The sequence below is a fragment of the Eretmochelys imbricata genome, chromosome 2, assembly GCF_965152235.1.
Source record: "Eretmochelys imbricata isolate rEreImb1 chromosome 2, rEreImb1.hap1, whole genome shotgun sequence".
In the NCBI taxonomy this organism is placed as follows: domain Eukaryota; kingdom Metazoa; phylum Chordata; order Testudines; family Cheloniidae; genus Eretmochelys; species Eretmochelys imbricata.
In genome coordinates, this window is record NC_135573.1 from 269,740,294 (window position 1) to 269,760,314 (window position 20,021).

General features: G+C 62.8%; 1 protein-coding gene across 1 annotated transcript in view; it reads left to right on the forward strand.

Annotated features, from left to right (window-relative positions):
* Positions 1 to 20,021, forward strand: part of NOS3 (nitric oxide synthase 3) — a 66,903-nt gene that overhangs the window by 28,600 nt on the left and 18,282 nt on the right. Inside the window, exons 9-19 of the mRNA XM_077808786.1 lie at positions 7,791 to 7,864; positions 9,660 to 9,804; positions 11,001 to 11,105; positions 11,412 to 11,479; positions 11,996 to 12,112; positions 14,295 to 14,469; positions 14,865 to 14,997; positions 15,968 to 16,046; positions 16,138 to 16,325; positions 17,181 to 17,362; positions 18,420 to 18,630. Of these exons, the coding sequence (XP_077664912.1) occupies positions 7,791 to 7,864; positions 9,660 to 9,804; positions 11,001 to 11,105; positions 11,412 to 11,479; positions 11,996 to 12,112; positions 14,295 to 14,469; positions 14,865 to 14,997; positions 15,968 to 16,046; positions 16,138 to 16,325; positions 17,181 to 17,362; positions 18,420 to 18,630 (1,477 nt within the window). The remainder of the gene's footprint in view (positions 1 to 7,790; positions 7,865 to 9,659; positions 9,805 to 11,000; positions 11,106 to 11,411; positions 11,480 to 11,995; positions 12,113 to 14,294; positions 14,470 to 14,864; positions 14,998 to 15,967; positions 16,047 to 16,137; positions 16,326 to 17,180; positions 17,363 to 18,419; positions 18,631 to 20,021) is intronic.

Below are 20,021 nucleotides of genomic sequence, written 5' to 3' on the forward strand. Positions count from 1 at the left end.
ATCCGAGAGGGGAATTGTTTCCAGGGGGGAAACAGCTCTGATCCCAGGGAATAGGTCTACTAAAGGGTCATCTCCCTGCTCCTCCCAATGTCCACACACGGCCAACACCACATTCCCCCTGGCATAATATGGCTTCATCATATTCACATGGCACACCCGGCGGTGGTGCGCCCGGTTCGACAGATCCACCACATAGTTTACCTCATTGAGCTGCTTGACGACCTTGAAAGGGCCCTCCCGGGCGGCCTGTAGTTTGTTCTTTCTCACGGGGATGAGAACCATCACCGGATCCCCGGTGGCGTAAGCACGGGCCCGCGCCGTGCGGTCATACCAGACCTTCTGCTTCCTCTGGGCTCTGGCCAGATTCTCCCTGGCCAGGCCCATGAGTTCAGCCAGTCTCTCCCGGAAGATCAGGACATACTCCACCACTGACTCTCCATCGGGAGTGGCCTTCCCCTCCCATTCGTCTCTCATCAGGTCCAGGGGACCCCTCACCCTCCTTCCATATAACAGTTCGAAAGGCGAAGATCCGGTAGACTCCTGGGGCACCTCCCTGTACGCGAACAGCAGTTGAGGTAAGTACTTGTCCCAGTCCTGCGGGTGCTGGTTCATAAACGTTTTCAGCATCATCTTTAGCGTCCCGTTAAACCTCTCCACCAGCCCATTGGACTGGGGGTGATCAGCTGAGGCCCAGTTGTGCCGGACCCCACATTTCTCCCACAAGCACCGGAGCAGGGCCGACATGAAGTTGGAGCCTTGGTCTGTCAAGACTTCCTTGGGGGACCCCACTCGGCTGAAAATGGTCAGGAGCCGCATCTGCCATGGTGTCTGCTTCAATGGAAGCTAAGGGCACTGCCTCGGGGTAGCGGGTAGCGAAATCTACCACCACCAGAATGTATTTCTTCCCCGACCGGGTCGTCTTGCTGAGAGGCCCCACGATGTCCATGGCCACCTTCTGGAAAGGCTCCTCTATGATGGGCAAAGGTCTCAAAGCCGCTTTCCCCTTGTCCCGGGCCTTCCCCACCCTCTGACAGGGGTCACAGGATCGACAATACTGCCGGACCGTGGTAAAGACCCCGGGCCAGTAAAAGTTCTGTAGCAACCTCTGCCGGGTGCGCCGGATTCCCTGGTGCCCTGCGAGGGGGATGTCATGGGCCAGGTACAGTAGCTTGCGGCGATACTTCTGGGGGACCACCAGCTGCCTCCTGATCCCACAGGACTCCACCTCCCCTGGGGGAGCCCATTCTCGGTACAGGAACCCCTTCTCCCACAGGAACCTCTCCTGGCAGCCTCTCCTCATGGTCCGTCCCACACCAAGGTCGGCCAGGTCCCTGAGCTTCCGCAAGGAGGGATCTTTCCTCAACTCGGCCTGGAACTCAGCGGCTGGGGAAGGGATGGGGCCCGGTTCCCCCTCAGTGGCCAGGTCTGAGGCCTCAGCCTCTCTGAGCCATGCCCCTCGGCGCTCCCTCCCCACCAGGGTAGGGTCCTGCGCCTCCGGTGTGGTACCCTTCCCAAGGTCAGGATGCAGTGCCCCTCGCCGGCTCTGGCTATGGGTCACAACCAGGGCGGTCTGGGGGTTATTTGGCCAGTCCTCTAGGTCCCCCCCCATCAAAACTTCAGTGGGCAAATGGTGGTGTACCCCCACATCCTTGGGGCCCTCCTTGGCCCCACATTTCAGGTGTACCCTTGCCACGGGCACCTTAAATGGGGTCCCACCCATCCCCGTCAGGGTCAGGTAGGTGTTGGGCACCACCCGATCTGGGGCCACCACCTCGGGCCGGGCCAGCGTCACCTCCGCGCCCGTATCCCAGTATCCATTGACCTTCCTCCCATCCACCTCCAGGGGAACAAGGCACTCTCTCCGGAGGGACAGCCCCGCGCCCACCCTGTAAACCGAGCACCCTGAGTCCAGAGCCTCCAGCCCTCTGGCGGAGCTGGCCTGGGGTACTCTTCCCTCCTGAGCAGGTGGTAAACTGGTAGCCCCCCTTGCCTGGGCCGTCTGCCCCTCGTCCAGCTGGGTCCCTACCCAGTTAACCCTGGGTAGGTTGGGTCTGCTCAGTTTGTCCCTGAGCCCGGGGCACTGGGACCGTACATGGCCTCTCTGGCCACAGTGATAGCAGCTCAGGTCACGTTGGTCCCCTCGAGCGGGTCGGAGGGGCCCGACGCCAGGCGTTCCCCTTTGGAGGGGGTTCTCCCTATTTCCCCGCTGGGAGGCCCCCTGGTGACTCTCTCTCTGCATCGGGGGGGGGGGCCTGTTCTTTTGGGACTCCTCCCGGCTACCCCGTGACCGACTGTTCACAAACTCGTCGGCCAGCTGTTCCAGCTGGCTTTTTGTCCACCAACCACAGCCTCAGGTCGGAAGGGCACTGTTCATACAGGTGCTCCAGTACAATCAGGTTAACCAGGTTCTCCTTCGTCTGGGCCCCCTCTGCCCACTTGTGGGCATATCCCTCCATTCGGAGGGTCAGTTCCAGATGTGTGTCCTCCTTGGGATTCACCGGGCTCCTTCCAGCCCCTCCCCTAGGCATAGGTAACTGGTAGGGGGGGCCTCGGAGTGCTCTCGACAGCCGTCTGACCCCTCCCAGCCGGGACAGACACCGGTGCCGGCACTGCATCTGCCGGGCTGCTTCCCACAGAGACAGGGATCGGCTCCTCTGGGCGATCCTTTTCCTCCAGCTGGGCAATCAGCTGTTCTTTGGTGAGCCACCCAATGCGCAGCCCCCTCTGCCTGCACAGCTCCACCAGGTTGCTCTTAAGGAGATGGTTATACATCTTCCCGCTAGTCCCAAGTTGTTGTGGACTCACAGGCCTGTGTGCTCTCAGCTCCCCACGGTTTCCAGGAAGAACCCCTAGTGTGCCAGCCCTTCTCAAGGTCACCACCTCTTTGCCAGGGTCAAGCCGCAGACTTCTCCGCCCCTGGAACCGCTCACTGCACTCTCCAGGGGGACCCCATCACTGCAACAGTCCTTCTCGCTGGTCACACACTCCAGGGGTTAAGCATAGCTCCTTCGCCCCCTGCCCCTCTCTGAGCCTTCAGCACGCCTGGTCCCCGTCAATCCCCCTTCGTTTTACTGCTCCCCAGTCACTTACTGCAGGAAGCGCCATTCACGGGGTGCAGTACATCCCACCTCTGCCACCAGTTGTCACGGAGTGTGGGGCACCAGCGACAGCCCGGCGCCGATGCTGGCTGCAGCCACGTCCATGAGGATCCTGGCACAAATACTACACCAGGCGTCTACACCGGCACTGGCATGGGACCCAACATCGGCACCAACACCCGCACCCTTCACAGCACGGGGACCAGGCCGACCAACCACAGTCCCCCTGGAGTCACGAGATCCCTCAGGTGGGGATGGTAGAGAACAACCACCTCCTCTGGTGGCCTCCTCCTCCTCTTCACCAGATGAGGCACTGGCGGGCACTTCCATAGCCCCAGCTCTGGAAGACTCCCGGATGTTAAGGCAGTTGCTGCGCCGGGCCGCCCAGGGTCTGGGCATTAAGGCAGAGGAAGTGGTAGATGCTGCAGACCCTATGGTGGACATCCTGGCCCCCTCTGGCCCTTCCCGTATCGCCTTACCATTTATAAAGACACTCACGGACATGACTAGGACCCTGTGGCAGACCCCGGCCTCGCTCCACCCACTGCCAAGCATAACGAATGCTGGTACTTTGTGCCCTCCCGGGGTTATTAACACCTATATTCCTATCCCCGGCCTGACTCTCCGGTGGTGGATGCTGCTAACCAGCAGGAGAAGCAAGGTTTTTGAGGGCCCTTCCCCCAAGAATAGGGACGTTAAAAAACTAGACCTATTCAGGCGAAAGGTGTACTCAACGGGCGGACTACAACTCCGAGTATCAAACCAGCAGGCCATTGTCAGCAGGTACTCCTACAATGCCTGCTCGGCGATGGCTAACTTCACGGAGTTGCTCCCCTCGGACTCCTGTGCTGAATTTTCGGCTTCGGTCCAGGAGGGGAGACTGAACTCCAGGGCGTCCCTGCAGGTGGCACTTGATGGAGCAGATGCTGCCACCAGGGTTATGGCCACAGGAGTGGCCACGAGAAGGGGCTCCTGGCTCCAGGTTTCTGGTCTCCCATATGAGGTCCAGCAGACCATACAGGACCTGCCTTTTGACGGGGAGACTCTCTTTTTGGAGAAAATGGACCAGAGCCTAACAGCCGAAAGGACTCCAGAGTCACCCTCGGGTCCCTGGGCCTCTACACACCGTCAACGCAGCGGGGACCCTTCCGTCCTCAGCCTCCTCAGCAGTGTGGTCGCCAGAACCGCCAGGACAGGTCCAGACGGAGAAACAGCGCAGGCAGGAGAAGGCCACGTCAACGCTCTGGCCAGGGCTCGGGACAACCCAAGCTGTCATCAGGGCCCAAACCGGCTTCTGAAAGCACAGTTGAGGACGGTGTACCACATCAAAGACTGGATCCACCCTGCCTTACCTTCCCGTCCCGACTGTCCCCTTTCTACCATGCATGGCCCTGGATCACCTCAGACCGTTGGGTCCTCCGCACCGTAGAGAGGGGATACTCCATCCAATTCTGTGCCCTCCTGCCCTTCCACCCCCCTTCCCTGTCCCTCTTCAGGGGCCCTTCTCACAAGCAGCTCTTTATCCAGGAGGTGCAGTCGCTCCTGTCGCTAGGGGCAGTGGAGGAGGTTCCTCAGGAACACAGGGGCGAGGCCTTCTATTCATGGTATTTCCTAATACCGAAAGCCAAAGACGGCCTCAGGTCCATCCTGGACCTGCGAGAACTCAACAAGTTCGTGAAGAAACTCAGGTTCCTCATGGTCTCTCTGGCCTCCCTCCTTTCTTCATTGGATCCAGCAGACTGGTATGCTGCCTTTGACTTAAAGGACGCATACTTTCATATCGCGATCGCCCAGCCCCACAGGAAGTTCCTCAGGTTCATGGTGAACAACAGCCACTACCAATTTCCAGTCCTCCCGTTCGGCCTGTCAGCAGCACCTCGAGGCTTCACCGAGTTCATGGCACTTGTCACTGCGTTTCTGCACAGGCACCGAGTACAGGTGTTTCCGCACCTCGATGACTGGCTGATCAAAGGCCGCTCCAAGACCCAAGTGGACCTCAACCTGGTCCTGTCTAGACTCACAGGACCCCGCCGTGATGTTCCCCTCTGGTGTTATCCGGACCGGTGATCTGCTAGGTCACTCCACTCCTTGACTCTGGGAGCCAGCCTGACCCTGCTCTGCTGGGAGAACCCCCACTCCTGGGCTGTTCACGCACAGCCTCTGGCATGTAAGCTGCTCCTTGGATTGTGCAACCAAATGACACCAGCCAATATCTCCAGTGCCCTAGGAACCTCCGTCTTGCAGTGTCCAGTAATGCCTGCTGGACGCTGCAAGCTTATATGAGTTCATCAATTTAACAAAGAAATTGATATGTACCAGGCTCGTTATCGCAAGGGGAGTCTCTGACACACTTCAAACCAAACGCACTGCTTCAGGTAGAATAAACAGATTTATTAACTATAAAGATAGATTTTAAGTGATTATAAGTCAAAACATAACAAGTTGGATTTGGTCCAATGAAATAAAAGCAAAATGCATCCTAAGCTGACCTTTCAATGCCTTTGCAAACTTAGATGCTTCTCACCACAGGCTGGCTGGTTGCCCTTCGGCCAGGCTCTCCCCTTTGCTCAGCGGTTCAGTCACTCGGTGGTGGTGTCTGTAGATGGAGGTGGAAGAGAGAAAGCATGGCAAATGTCTCCCCCTTTTATCATGTCCTTTCTTCCCTCTTGGCTTTGCCCTCCCCGTTTCACAGTCAGGTGAGCATTACCTCATTGCAGTCCCAAACTGACCAAGGGAAGGGGGGTGACTCCCTCGAGAGTCTAACAGATTCTTTTGTTGCTACCTAGCCCAGTGTCCTTTGTTCCTGTGAGGCTGGGCTGGGTTTGTCCCATACATGCCCTGATGAGAAGTAAACTGCCCCTCTGTTCCTGGAGAGTTTTTGCCTGGCCTGGCTTTAAGCTGTGAGGACACATTTTCAGCCTCATAACCATATACATGAAATTACAAGCTATTACATCACTATAACAACCATGCTCAGGGCATCATGAGCCTTCCGAAGGCACCCGACATGACAAACTTTGCATTGGATACCACACAATCATTTTATAAAGATGAACATGGGGGTGTAGGGTGTTCCCCCGAGGTACAGAGCACCACACCCCCTTTGAGCCCTTGGCAAAGTGCTCCCTGCTCTATCTCTCTTACAAGGTGGTGATCCTGGAGGGGATAACCTTGGCCAGGAGAGTGTCTGAACTCAGGGCCCTAACCTCAGAGCCCCCTTATTCTGGGTTCTATAAGGATAAGATGCAGCTCAGACCTCCTCCTGCTTTCCTCCCGAAGGTGGTATCGCAGTTTCACATTACCCAGGACATCTTCCCCCCTGTGTTCTACCCTAAGCCGCATTCTAGCGGCAGGGAGCAGAGACTCCACTCACTAGATGTCCGCAGGGCACTCGCTTTCTACATCGAGAGAACGAAGCCATTCAGAAAATCGGTCCAGTTCTTCTTGGCGGTGGTGCACAGAATGAAAGGCCTGCCTGTGTCATCACAGCGCATTTCATCATGGATCACGTCCTGCATCCGCAAGTGCTGCAACCCGGCGGGGATTCCCACACCCCCGATCTCTGCGCACTCCACCAGGGCTCAGGCTTCATCAACAGCCTTGCTGGCTCAGGTTCCCACTCAGGAAATCTGCAGGGCGCCGATGTGCTCCTCCATCCACACTTTCGCCACGCGCGATGCGATGACTCAGCGGGCCAGAGGCGATGCGACCTGCGGACGAGCCGTGCTCCAGTCAGTGGACGACTCCGACCCTGCCCCCTGAATTTGGGCTTGAGAGTCAGCTGATGGGAATGGACGGGAACAAGCATTCGAGAGTGCGTGGTAATAAAAGAGGGGTACTCACCGTCTCGTAACTGTTCTTCTTGGTGTGTTGTTCACGTCCGTTCCAACACCCACCCTCTGTGGGAGCGGCCAGCGCAAAGGAACTGAGGGGGTGGTGGGTCGGCAGGGCTCGATACTGGGCGCCAGGAAGGCACGACTCCAGGGGGCCCCCAGACTGACCCCACCGTTGCTGCTAGAGGAAAAATCTTCCGGCTACTGTGGACGCGCGCACGCACGCACCTGATCAGAACGGACGTGAACGACACGTCTCGAAGAACAACCGTTACGAGGAGTCAGTAACCGTTTTCTCTAAGGTACGAGGTCGGCCATTTTGAATTAACTATATTCTACATGGTTTAAGACTGAAATGTAAGCACAGGACGGCTTTATGTTCGTTGAAAGGCGGGGTTGGTATAGCGTTAGAGCCTCGATGCCACAACGGTGATCATTTTGTTTTACATTAGGAAAAAGACTTGTATACGGGGGGAGGGGGCCCCGGAAAATGTAATAGTCCCAGGCCCACAGGAGACTTAATCCGGCCGTGCCTGGATCGTCCCTCCCCCCATTCCCCACCAGGGATCACCCCTCCCCCTGCCCCTCTGGGATCACCCCTGCCCCAGTCCCCCCACTGCCACCCCAGGGATCACATCTCCCCAGACACACCCTCTCCTTCCCAGGCAGCCCCACCCGGGCCCAGCCCCCCACCAGGGACTCCCCCCAGCACCTCCACTTCCTATCCTCCTGCACAGTGGGGCTGGCCGCCCCCCGGACCGTCGGCCGTGGCTGGTCCCAGGCCCTGGTGGGCTGAATGGTCCCTTCTCCGCCTCCTCCCCATGGCTGGCCGGGGCTGACCTGGCTGGTTCCTTTGCAGCCGGACGCCTGGAAGGTTTATACCTCGAAGGGCACCAGCGTCACCAGGAAGAAAACCTTCAAAGAAGTGGCCAAGTAGGTGCCAGCCTGGCCTCGGGGTGGGGCATAAGGGGAGGGGGAGGGGCAGCATGAGCAGTGGGGGGAGTGGGTGGGAAGGGTAAGGGGACCGTGAGTGGGTGGGGGTGGGGGGAGTGAGGGCCCTGGGGTGGAAGGTGGGAGTGTAAGGGATGAGAAAGGGCAGAGCCCGTCCCCTCAGAACTCCCCTTCTCGGTCCTGGGACCTTGCACTGGCCCCACCCCTTGCACTGCCCCTACCCACATCCCTCAACGCCCCCCCACAGGGCTGTGCATAGGGGTGTCCGGGCGTGGCCGGACCAGCAGGGCTTGGAGACGTGTGTCTGAGCGTGGCAGGACTGGCAGGGTGTGAAGACATGTCCAGGCGTGGCAGGACTGGTAGAGCATGGATACACGTGTCTGGGCGTGACAGGATTGGCAGGGTGTGAAGATGTGTGTCCAGATGTGGCAGGACTGGCAGGTCATGGATAGGTGTGTCTGGGCATAGCAGGACTGGCAGGGCATGGATAGGTGTGTCTGGGCATGGCAGGACTGGCAGGGCATGGATAGGTGTGTCTGGGCATGGCAGGACTGGCAGGGCATGGATAGGTGTGTCTGGGTGTGGCAGGAGCAGCAGGGTGTGGATACGCGTATCTGGACATAGCAGGACTGGCAGGGCAGAGATAGGCATGTCTGGGTGTGCCAGGACTGGCAGGACGTGGATAGGCGTGTGTGGGTGTGGCAGGACCAGCAGGGCATGGATACACGTATCTGGGCGTGGCAGGACTGGCAGGGCATGGATAGGTGTGTCTGGGTGTGGCAGGACTGGCAGGGCATGGATACCCATATCTGGGCATGGCAGGACTGGCAGGGTGTGAAGACGTGTGTCTGGGAGTGGCAGGACTGGCAGGGCATGGATACGAATTTCTGGGTGTTGCAGGACTGGCAGGGTGTGAAGACGTGTGTCTGGGAGTGGCAGGACCGGCAGGGTGTGGATACACTTGTCTGGGCATGGTAGGACTGGCAGGGTGTGAAGACATGTGTCTGGGCGTAGCAGGACTGGCAGGGCGTGGATACATGTGTCTAGGCGTGGCAGGACTGGCAGGGTGTGAAGACGTGTGTCCAGGCGTGGCAGGAGCAGCAGGGCGTGGATACACGTCTGGGCGTGGCAGGACTGGCAGGGTGTGAAGACGTGTCCAGGCATGGCAGGACCGGCAGGGCGTGGATACATGTGTCTGGGCATGGCAGGACTGGCAGGGTGTGAAGACATGTCCAGGCGTGGCAGGACTGGCAGGGCATGGATACACGTGTCTGGGTGTGGCAGGACTGGCAGGGTGTGAAGACATGTCCAGGCGTGGCAGGACTGGCAGGGCGTGGATACACGTGTCTGGGCGTGGCAGGACTGGCAGGGTGTGAAGACGTGTCCAGGCGTGGCAGGAGCAGCAGGGCATGTCGTGTCTGGGCATGGCCAGCTGCTTCAAGACGCCAGGAGCTGCAGCATCCCTGACCCCCCTGAGCGGGCATGGGGGGGCTTGGGGCTGCAGAGAGCACCTGGGGGGGTTGACAGAGGCCTTGGCCAGCTCTGCCCGGGCCAACCTATGGCAGAGGCACCGAGGCCATATCCTGCCCCATCGCTGTCTCCTCTCCCTGCCCCCCGCCCCCCGCGGCTTGTAGCCGTAGTACCCAGCTGCCCGGCACTGCCCTGGCTGGCTCCGAGCCCTGGCCCGGGAGGGGCCCAGGGCTGGGGTCTACAGGAGGGAGCTGGTGCTGGGCATGGGCTGGGGTGGGCATGGTGACACCCTCCGGCCTCCCCCCAGCGCAGTGAAGATCTCGGCCAAGCTGATGGTCCACGTGATGGCGCGTCGCGTCAAGGCCACCATCCTGTACGCCACCGAGACGGGCAAGTCCCGCACCTACGCCTGGAACCTGGGCGAGCTGTTCCGGCACGCCTTCGACCCCAAGGTGGGGCTGGGGGGCTGCAGGGTACTGCCTGGGGGGCGGGGGGTTGATGGCCAGGGGCAGGATGGGGGGGCTGGTTGGGGTGGGTGGGGGTTAGTGGGGATTGGTTGAGGGCTGGCTGGGGGAGAGGGGGACTGGCAGGGGGGTATGGGGTGGGGATTGGCTGGGGGAAGGAAGAGGGCCTGGCTGGGGTGGGGGGAGGAGCTGGGCTAGGAGAGGGCTCTCAGGGGGCGGTGGCAGGGGGCTGGCTGTGGGGCAGGGGATGGACGGGGGCTGGCTGGGGTGGGTGGGGGGCACATGGGGGTCTGGGGGAGGATGGGAGCTGGGGGACAAGAGGCTGGTGGGAGGAGGATGGGGGACTGGCTGTGGCTGGCACATTGGCCCCTTGCTGGGTCCCCCCATCTCCCCAAATGCTTTTCAGATGGGGGGGGGGAACATGCCACATTTGGTTTCCCAGGATCCTGTCACTGCCCCAGGCCCCCAAACGCCCCCAGCACAGTGCGACCCACAGGAAGGATTTGTGGGTCAGAACATCCAGCAGTCAGGGCTCCTGCGTTCTCTTCCCAGCTCGGCGGGGGCAGAGTCTGGTGGGTACAGAGGGGGAAGGGGCCGGGAACCAGGAAGCCTGGGTTATATCCCGGCTCTGGGGGGCAGTGGGGTCTGGGGCTAGAGCAAGGGGGGCTGGGAGCCAGAACGCCTGGGTTCCATCCCTGCTGTGGGAACCCAGGCACTTCTGGCGGCTCCCCCCCAGGCTCCTCTAGCCCCCTGGCCCAGCTGCTCCGGAGGAGGCGGGGAGACCCCTATTGGTCAGTGACGGAATAACCAGCCCAGGGGAGGCGCCCTGGACCCCTAGTGGGCCAGGCCCAACAGCTCCAAGGGACCCTGCCCAGAGGGAGACCCCCCAAGCCCCTAGCGGACGCCGGCCCAATGCTGTCGCAGGCAGCCCGGCTAGGTGGACGCTCTCGTTATCCACAGCAACGTCCGATGCTCTGACCGTGCCTGAACCCTTGGCCCAAGCGAGACCCTGTGGCAGGGAGTTCCACCGGCTCCGCGTGGGTGGGGACAGAGGGATCCCTCCCCTCAGCCTGGAGCGTGTGGCCTGCCTGCCCCGCGCGGGAGACAGGCACAGCAGAGCCCATCGGCCCCCTCCGCTGTCCTGCACCCTTGGCCCCACTGACCCCCCCAGTGTCATCCCCTAGGTTGTCTGCATGGACGAGTACGACATTGTCAGCCTGGAGCATGAGACCCTGGTATTGGTCGTGACCAGCACCTTCGGCAACGGCGACCCGCCGGAGAGTGGGGAGGTGAGGGGGGACCCCAGGGGTCAGAGTCTTGGGGCCAGCACCTACGGACCGTTGTTGGGTGGGGAGCTGGCATTAGAGGGTCGGGGTGGTGCCCAAGATGGGGGGGGGGGTCAGTGCCCAGGGAGTGAGGCAGGCAGTGCTAGAGGGTTGGGGGTGCCTGGGGGTCGGTGCCCGGGGGAGCAGCACTAGAAGGCCAGGGGGTGCCCGGGGGAGCAGTGCTAGGGGGTTGGGGGTGCCTGGGGGTGGCAGGCAGTGCTAGAGGTCCAGGGGTGCCTGCCTGAGCCCCTGAACCCTCTCTCCCGGCAGAGCTTTGCCAAGGCGCTGATGGAGATGTCCTGCCCCTATGTCAGCTCCACGCAGCCCGAGCAACAAAAGTGAGTGATTCCCACAGGTGTGGGGCAGCTCTGGGCCAGTGCTCAGGACCCCCTGGGGCTGGCAGCCCCCTGTGCCCGGGGCAGTGGGGTTAGCGAGGTCCCTGGGCTGGCCGGGGTCACTGCCCTGGGGCAAGGCTGCGGGTGGTATGTTCCAAACCTTGGACTGGGGGAACCCACCCATCATACCAGCGCCCCCGAAAGGGGAAAGGCCCCCGGCCCCCTGAGCCAGCCAGCCCCCACTCTGGGGCTGGATCGGAGCTGGTGCCCCCTAGAGGGGAAAGGCCCCACATCCCATTCCCCCCCCCCCCCCCCGCGCCAGCCATTCCCCCTAGAGAGGAAAGGCCCCACATCCCATTCCCCACCCTCCTGCGGATTGGAGCCATTGCCCCATAGAGAGGAACGGCCCCACGCCCCATTCCCCGCCCCCCTACGCCAGCCAGCCCCCGCTCTGGGGCAGGAAGGATGGGCCCAGCTGTGCCCTGCCCGGCCTGGGGCTCACTGCGTGTCCCCTCCCAGGAGCTACAAGATCCGGTTCAACAGCGTCTCGCAGAGCGACGGGCTGGTGGCCTCGTGGAAGAAGAAGCGGAAGGAGTCGAGCAACACGGACAGCGCTGGGGCCCTGGGCACGCTCCGGTAGGCACCGCCCGCTGGACAGCCCGGCATGCCATGCCCACGGCAAGGGGCGCCAGGACACCTGGGTCCGGCCCCAGCTCTGCCCCTTTTAGCGACTGGCTCTGGCTGCCTGTTTCCTTGTCTGTTGGGTGGGGGTGTCACGGAGCCGCAGGGTCCAGCTGTGCCCAGCCTGTCACCAGGCTCCGGGGCATGACCCCTTAGCAGGCCGGGCCCAGGGACCCCCAGTTCCCTCGAGACCCGCCTGTGGCCTCCACACTCCAATCTGGGCCTTCGCCCCAGCGCCCCGTCTCTCTGGCCCCCAGCAGCGAGGACCTGCGGGAGGCCGTGCTGGGCCCTGCCGGGGGTGGTGGTCCCGGGCACGTTCAGCACCACTTGGGCTGCTTGTGCCAACCGGGAGCCGTCGACTAGTCGCCTGGCCAGTCTGACCGGCCGAGGTCAGCACAGTGAGGACGGAGTCCAGCCGCAGGCCAGTGCCCGCCGGGCCACCCGAATGGCACCAGCCCCAGCTCCCTCCCTCTACCCGTCTTCCCAAGGTTTCCTGCTGCCAGGCATGGCTGGTTCGGCCCTTGGCATCTCTGTCTTGGGGGACGTACTGTGGAGCTGGGCTCGGTTTCAGCCGGTGGTTGCGAGACCCTGTTCGCTCCAGCCCCCTGTCGGGAGCCCCCAATTCCCTGCCACCTGCGCTGGTTTCCCAGGAGAGTCAACCCTTCAGTGACAGTGCAAAGTGCAGAGGTGTCACAGAGTCCCTGGGCGATGCTCTGGATCTGCTCCCCATGAAGCCAGGCAGGACTCTGGGGAAGTCGCCCTTCTGGGAGCAGCCTGTCTGCAGGACACACAGCTCACGCAGCTCCCACCTTCCTGGGTCTGACCTCGGAGCATTCAGCCTCCTCTGCCCCTCCGTGCACTTCCCACAGCGAGTCCGCCCAGGCGGCGTCCTGGGGAAGCCAGAGGGTCCTGCCCCCCAACTCCGCAGTCAGACGGGACTCTCAGCCAGCCAGTAAAACAGAAGGTTTATTAGACGACAGGAACATGGTCTAACACAGAGCTTGGAGGTGCAGAGAACAGGACCCCTCAGCTGGGTCCATTTTGGGTGGCAGGGAGCCAGACAACCCCGTCTGCCCTTCACTCCATGTCCCAGCCAGCCCCAAACTGAAACTCTCTCCAGCCCCCCCTCCTCTGGGCTTTGTCCCTTTCCCGGGCCAGGAGGTCACCTGATTCCTTTGTTCTCCAACCCTTTAGCTCTCACCTTGCAGGGGGAAGGGCCAGGCCATCCGTTGCCAGGAAACAGGGTGTCGGCCATTCTCGGTGTCCAGACCCCTGCACACACCTGCCCTCTAGGGCTCTGCAAGGATCATACACCCTTATCCCACCACCTAGAGACTTAAGATCTGCCTAGGGGAAACTGAGGCACCCCCACATTATTCAGAGGAAACATTAAGAACAGTCCCACTTTGTCACAAGAGGGAAACTGAGGCACATGCAGGTGTCATACAGATATCACCCAACTCCCCCTTTGGCCCCCTCCGCCTGTGTCCCCAGCTCAGCTCCAAGCACAGTGTTAACCCTTCTGCCCCCACTGGGGAGCAATGCAAATTCCGGGGGAAACTGAGACACACATAGGCTTTGTAAAAATGTTACCGAAAATTCCCTTTGGCACTCAGAGAAGCCAGTGAGGGCCGGGAAACGCCCCCCTGGGTGAGGGCAGCAGGCGGGGAATGGGAATGGGAAAGTCACACAGGGGCCAGGGGGCATTCTGGTCAGCCCGCTCTCTCCACTCTGTGTCTCCCCAAGAGCTATGGCGCCCCCTCTGCCAATGCCTCTTAGATCAGCAGGGCTCCCTCCCGCCCTGCTGGTGCCCCTCACTCCTGGCCCACGGCCCCGGCTTGCCCAGCCCTGTCCTCCCCAGCTCTGCCGGTGCCCCTCACTCCCGACCCGCAGCGACTGCTAGCCCAGCCCTGGGTCCCCCCCAGCTCTGCCAGTGCCCCTCACTCCTGACCCACAGCCCCTGCTAGCCCAGCCCTGGGCTCTCCCCTGTCCTGTAGCATGTCCCCTGGGCTGGTGGGAGGTGACTGGGTGACCTGTGTCCCCACTCGGCCCTGGGGTCCCCCTCTTGGTGAGGCTGGAGTGGGGGTTGGGGCAAAACCCCAGCAGAGGCTCAGCTGCCGTCTCCTGTGCCACCCAGGTTCTCGGTCTTCGGGCTGGGCTCCCGGGCCTACCCCCACTTCTGTGCCTTCGCCCATGCCGTGGACACGCGGCTGGAGGAGCTGGGGGGCGAGCGCATCCTGGCCATGGGGGAGGGCGACGAGCTGTGTGCCCAGGAGGAGGCCTTCCGCACCTGGGCCAGACGGGTCTTTCAGGTGAGGGGGAGGGGCTGGGCGCAGGGGCAGTGGGGCTGGAAGGGCAGAGGGGAATGGGGTGCAGAGGGAGGGGCTGGATGCAGGGGGAGTTGAGGTGCACAGGGGGACTGGGGCACACGGGGAGGGGAAGGGCAGGCTCTGGAGTGTGGGATTGGGGTTCCAGGAGATGAGGGTGGCACAGAACCAGGAGAGGTGGGGGATAAGGGAGGGTCCCGGGGTCTCCTCCCCCGGCTGTGGAAGGAAGGGCGCCCCCTTGCCGTGCACTCGGGTCAGGTCCCGCTGGCAGCCAGCTGCCCCCAGGGGTGGTACTGGGGCTCTGGGCCCCCACGCAGGGTCTGGGGGTTGTGACATCAGAGATCTGGGCTCCCAATGACTCCCCACCCCCCGCCCCCCAGGCCGCCTGCGACACCTTCTGTGTTGGGGACGACGCTGAGGAGGCCGCCAGGGAGATTTTCACCACGCGGCGAAGCTGGAAGCTCCAGAACTACCAGCTGGGCGTCTGCACCGAGTCCCCGGACGTGCTGACAGGTACCCGCCGGCCAGTCCCCCTGCGCCCTGCCGGGGGTGCTAGCCTGGGGGGCCGATCACCAGCTGGGCAGGACCCCCCGTGCGAGGCTGGCCGCAGGACCTGGGCCGTCACCTCGGCCGGGCCCGGTGCGACCGGGATCCCGGCTCCAGCTCGGGGGCCACGCGTCCAGAGGGAGGGGCGGCGAAGAGAGCGATTGAGGGGTGGGGACCGGCCGGTGACGGACTCCGGGAGGGGAGCGTCTCAGCCACGCTTCCGGGTGCAGCGCCCGGTGTGGGAGGCCCTGGCTCGGTGCCGCTGGAAGGTCTCCGTGAAGCTGCCCTCCCGTCGGGGCGAGGCCGGGGAGACCCAGCGCTGTGCACCCCGGCGCGGCTGCCGGTGACGCGTCGCTCGCGGGGGTCACGCCCCCGCCGACCCTAGTGCTTGTGCGGACGTGGCCGGGGCGCCCAGGTGGGGCACCGATCCGGCGGCAGGCGCTCCAAGAGGAGCCGGTGGCCGGAAGCTGAGGCGAGACAAAGCCAGGCGCCGGGGCGCGTGGTTAGCACTGAGGGGCGCTAGCCGCGGGGACGACCGAGCCGGGCCCGGGGTGGAGTCTCCGTCACCACCGGTGTTCAGCCGGGGTCGGCCGTTTGCTCTAAGCGCGGCTCTGGGAGTTCTGGCCCTGGCCCGTGTTACGCAGGGTCAGGCCGGCTGGCCACGCTGAGCCTGCTGGCCTTGGCATCCATGGATCTGAGAGAGGCTGGGGCTGGAGTAGCCGGGAGCCCCCCCCAGGCAGTGCCCCTTGCTGGAGAGGCTGGGGCTGGAGTCACTGGGAGCCCCCCCCGACCCCAGCCCACGCCCCACCCTCCCCATCCCCTGGACCCTCTGCTGGGAGGGGCAGAGGGTGGATTCGCCAGCAGCCACCCCCCACCCCAGCACCCCCTGCTGGGGTCTGGACCCCACTGACCCCCTCGGGCTCTGCTTGCTTGGCAGGTTTATCCCACGTCCACAAGCGCAGGGTGTTTCCGTGCCGTGTCCTTTCCGTGCAGAACCTGCAGAGCCAGGAGTCCAGGTGAGACCCCCGCCCAGGGCCGCCCTGCCTGGCCCTGGGAGCCCCCCGCCCCTGGCGCTGGGGCCCGCTCTGACGCCTCCCTCCCTCCCAGCCGCTCCACCATCCTGGTGCGCCTGGACACGGCCGGGCAGCCGGAGCTGCAGTACCTGCCCGGGGACCACGTGGGCATCTTCCCCGCCAACCGCCCGGAGCTGGTGCAGGAGCTGCTGCAGCGCGTGGAGGACCCGCCCCCCGACGGGGAGCCCGTGGCCGTGGAGCTCCTGGAGAAGGCAACCAGTGGTGAGAGGCGAGGGGCTCCTCCCCAGAGCCAGCACTGGGGGCAGGGACCCTGGGGCTAGTGCCTGGGGGATCCCATGGGGGGCGGGGAGGAATCCAGCAGTTAGGGCCCCCTTTTGCTCTGACTCTCTGTGTTGCTCCCTCCAAAACGACCCTGTGGGTCGGGCACGTGGGGGCCTGCCCCCGATGGCAGCCGAGCTCGGGTTCTGTCACGGATCCCCCAGGGCCGGTCTGTGCCCAGCCTGTCATCAGCCCTTGGCACGGACCCCTGAGCAGACCCCCAGTTCCCTAGGGCAGCCCCGTGGCCTCCTGCTGCCCCGTCTCGCTCCGTGCTCCTGGCCCGAGGCCTGCGGGAGGCCGTGCTGGGCCCCGCCGGGTGCGATGCTCCCCGTGTGTCGGCGCTGACCGCCGGCAGCCCAGCCCGGCAGCTCTGCGTCGGGCACCCGGCTATGGACCCTGACGCCCACAGGCCAGCAGAGGGGTTGGGCCAGGGCCGGCCAAGCCGCGTTGGACCCAGTTCAGGCTGGGTTGCTCTGTCTCCATCAGGGTGGGATCCCGACACCTTTCGGTCCCTCGGCCCCACTTCCCTGGAGGGCGGGGACCCCCATCCTCAGGGCTGCTGGGCGCCAGAAGGGTGCGTCCCAGCCATCGAGCTGTGCGGGTGTCAGCCAGTCCTGGTGACCCATTCCTACCCTGCCAGCTGCCTGGTGCACACCCCTCCTGCCCCCTGCTGAGCACCCAGGGGGTAGCCACGCCAAGTAAAGAGGGAAACTGAGGCATCGCTAGGGGTCCTGTCCCAGACTAGGTTCACTGCATCACAGGGCAGATGTGTCCTCCCACTCTTCGGTCTCTCTGCAGGCGGGCACACCAGCCCCAAGGCCAGCTGGGTGCCCCTCAGCCGCCTGCCGCCCTGCACCCTGCGCCAGGCCCTCACCTTCTTCCTGGACATCACCACCCCGCCCAGCCCCCAGCTCCTGCAGCTGCTGGCCACGCTGGCAGAGGACAGCGCCGAGCAGGAAGAGCTGCAGCGGCTCAGCCAGGTGCGAGGGCCTTCGGGGGCGCTGTCTGGGACACCGCTGGGGGAGCAGTCTGGGCAGTGGCCATGCATGGGGTGGGGGTGGCCAGGGGCCAGCCAGGTGCCAGGCCCAGCACGGGGGGGGTAAGGGAGGGTCCGTGGGCTCCCAACCCAGCGCTCTGGGTGGGGCTGGGGTTAGTATTGTCGAGGGGGGCCCTGTCATTGCGGGCAGGGGGAGGTAGTGTTAGGAAGGTGGGGGGCTGCGTGCGGGGTGGGGGAGAGCATAGGAGGTGCTGTGGGGGGCTCTATGGGTCCCAGCCCAGCTGTGGTTGGGGCTTGGGAGAGGGAGAGCATTGGGGGGCTCGGGGGGTCCCAGCCCGGCTGTGGTTGGGGTTTGGGGGAGGGAGAGCACTGGGGGGCTCGGCGGGTCCCAGCCCGGCTGTGGTTGGGGTTTGGGGGAGGGAGAGCACTGCGGGGCTCGGGGGGTCCCAGCCCGGCTGTGGTTGGGGTTTGGGGGAGGGAGCGCACGGGGGGGCGTGATGGGGGGCTCAGGGGGTCCCAGCCTGGCTGTGGCTGGGGCTTGGGGGAGGGAGAGCACTGGGGGGCTCGGCGGGTCCCAGCCCGGCTGTGGTTGGGGTTTGGGGGAGGGAGCGCACGGGGGGGGGCGTGATGGGGGGCTCAGGGGGTCCCAGCCCGGCTGTGGCTGGGGCTTGGGAGAGGGAGAGCACTGGGGGGCTCGGCGGGTCCCAGCCCGGCTGTGGTTGGGGTTTGGGGGAGGGAGAGCACTGGGGGGCTCGGGGGGTCCCAGCCCGGCTGTGGTTGGGGTTTGGGGGAGGGAGCGCACGGGGGGGGCATGATGGGGGGCTCAGGGGGTCCCAGCCCGGCTGTGGCTGGGGCTTGGGAGAGGGAGAGCACTGGGGGGCTCGGGGGGTCCCAGCCCAGCTGTGGTTGGGGTTTGGGGTAGGGAGAGCACTGGGGGGCTCGGGGGGTCCCAGCCCGGCTGTGGCTGGGGCTTGGGGGAGGGAGTGCACTGGGGGGCGCGATGGGGGGCTCGGCAGGTCCCAGCCCGGCTGCCGTTGCAGGACGCCCAGCTCTACGAGGAGTGGAAGTGGTTTTGGTGCCCCACGCTGGGCTGGGTGCTGGAGCAGTTCCCCTCGCTGGTGCTGCCCGCCTCCCTGCTGCTCACCCAGCTCCCGCTGTTGCAGCCGCGCTATTACTCGGTCAGCTCCGCGCCCGGCGCCCACCCCGGCCAGATCCACCTCACCGTGGCCGTGCTGACCTACCAGAGCCAGGGTGAGCCACCCCCCTTCCCCGGGAATGACCCCCCCAGCCAGGGTGAGCCACCTCCCTTTCCCCCTGGCCAGGGGAATGACCCCCCGGCCAGAGTGAGCAACCCCCTGTGACAGGTTCCCCCCAGGGTGCCACCTGGAACTGGGGTACCACTGAGCCCCCTGCCCCACCAGCCTGGGCTCCCTTTACACTGTACTGCTGTGACCAGCCTGCCAAGCCCTCTGCCAGGCTCCAGCACACAGACAGGTAGGAACACACCCAGCTGCAGTTACATACACACTGGTTCTTTAACCAGCTCCTGCATGGGAAGGCTCAGCTAAGGCACCTCCCAGTTCCTAAGGCACGCACCCCGCTGGAGTGTAAACCCAAAATTATACTGTCTTGCGCTGCCCAGAGATCTGTACAGTGTAAGCTCATGAAAGTCGCCCCCTCCCTCAATGTGGAGAGGAATATACACAGCTTTCTGCCCCAAGTTATGACCCACACACTGATTTTAGACAAAAAAAAATAACTTTATTAACCACAAAAGATATATTTTAAGTGACTATAAGGGATAGCAAACGGATCAAAGCAAAAAAGCAAAACCACAATCTAAGCAGAAACTTGGTGGAACGAGGATAATCAATGGGACACAGTAATACCAGGGTACAAAATATATGGCAAGGACAGAACGGGTCATGCTGGTGGGGGAGTGGCACTACACATGAAAGAAAGTGTAGAATCAAATGAAGTAAAAATCATAAATGAATCAAACTGTACCATAGAATCTCAATGGACAGTAATTCCATGCTCTAATAATAAGAATATAGCGGTAGGGATATATTACCGACCACCTGACCAGGATGGTGAGAGTGACTGTGAAATGCTCAGGTTAATTAGAGAGGCCATTAACATAGAAAACTCAATAATAATGGGGGATTTCAGCTATCCCCATATTGACTGGGTCCATGTCACCTCAGGACGGCATGCAGAGTTAAAGTTTCTTGACACCTTACCTGACTGCTTCTTGGAGCAGCTGGTCCTGGAACCCACCAGAGGAGAGGCAATTCTTGATTTAGTCCTAAGTGGAGCACAGGATCAGGTCCAAGAGGTGAATAGAGCTGAACCGCTTGGTAATAGTGACCCTAATCTAATTCAATTTAACATCCCTGTGGCGGGGAAAACACCCCAGCAGCAGCATTTAATTTCAGAAGGGGGAACTACACAGAAATGAGGAGGTTAGTGAAACAGAAATTAAAAGGTAGGGTGCCAAAAGTGAACTCTCTGCAAGCTGCGTGGAAACTTTTTAAAGACACCATCATAGAGGCTCAGCCTCAGTGTGTATCCCAAATTAAAAAACACAGTAAGAGAACCAAAAAGCACCACTGTGGCTAAACAACAAAGTAAAAGAAGCA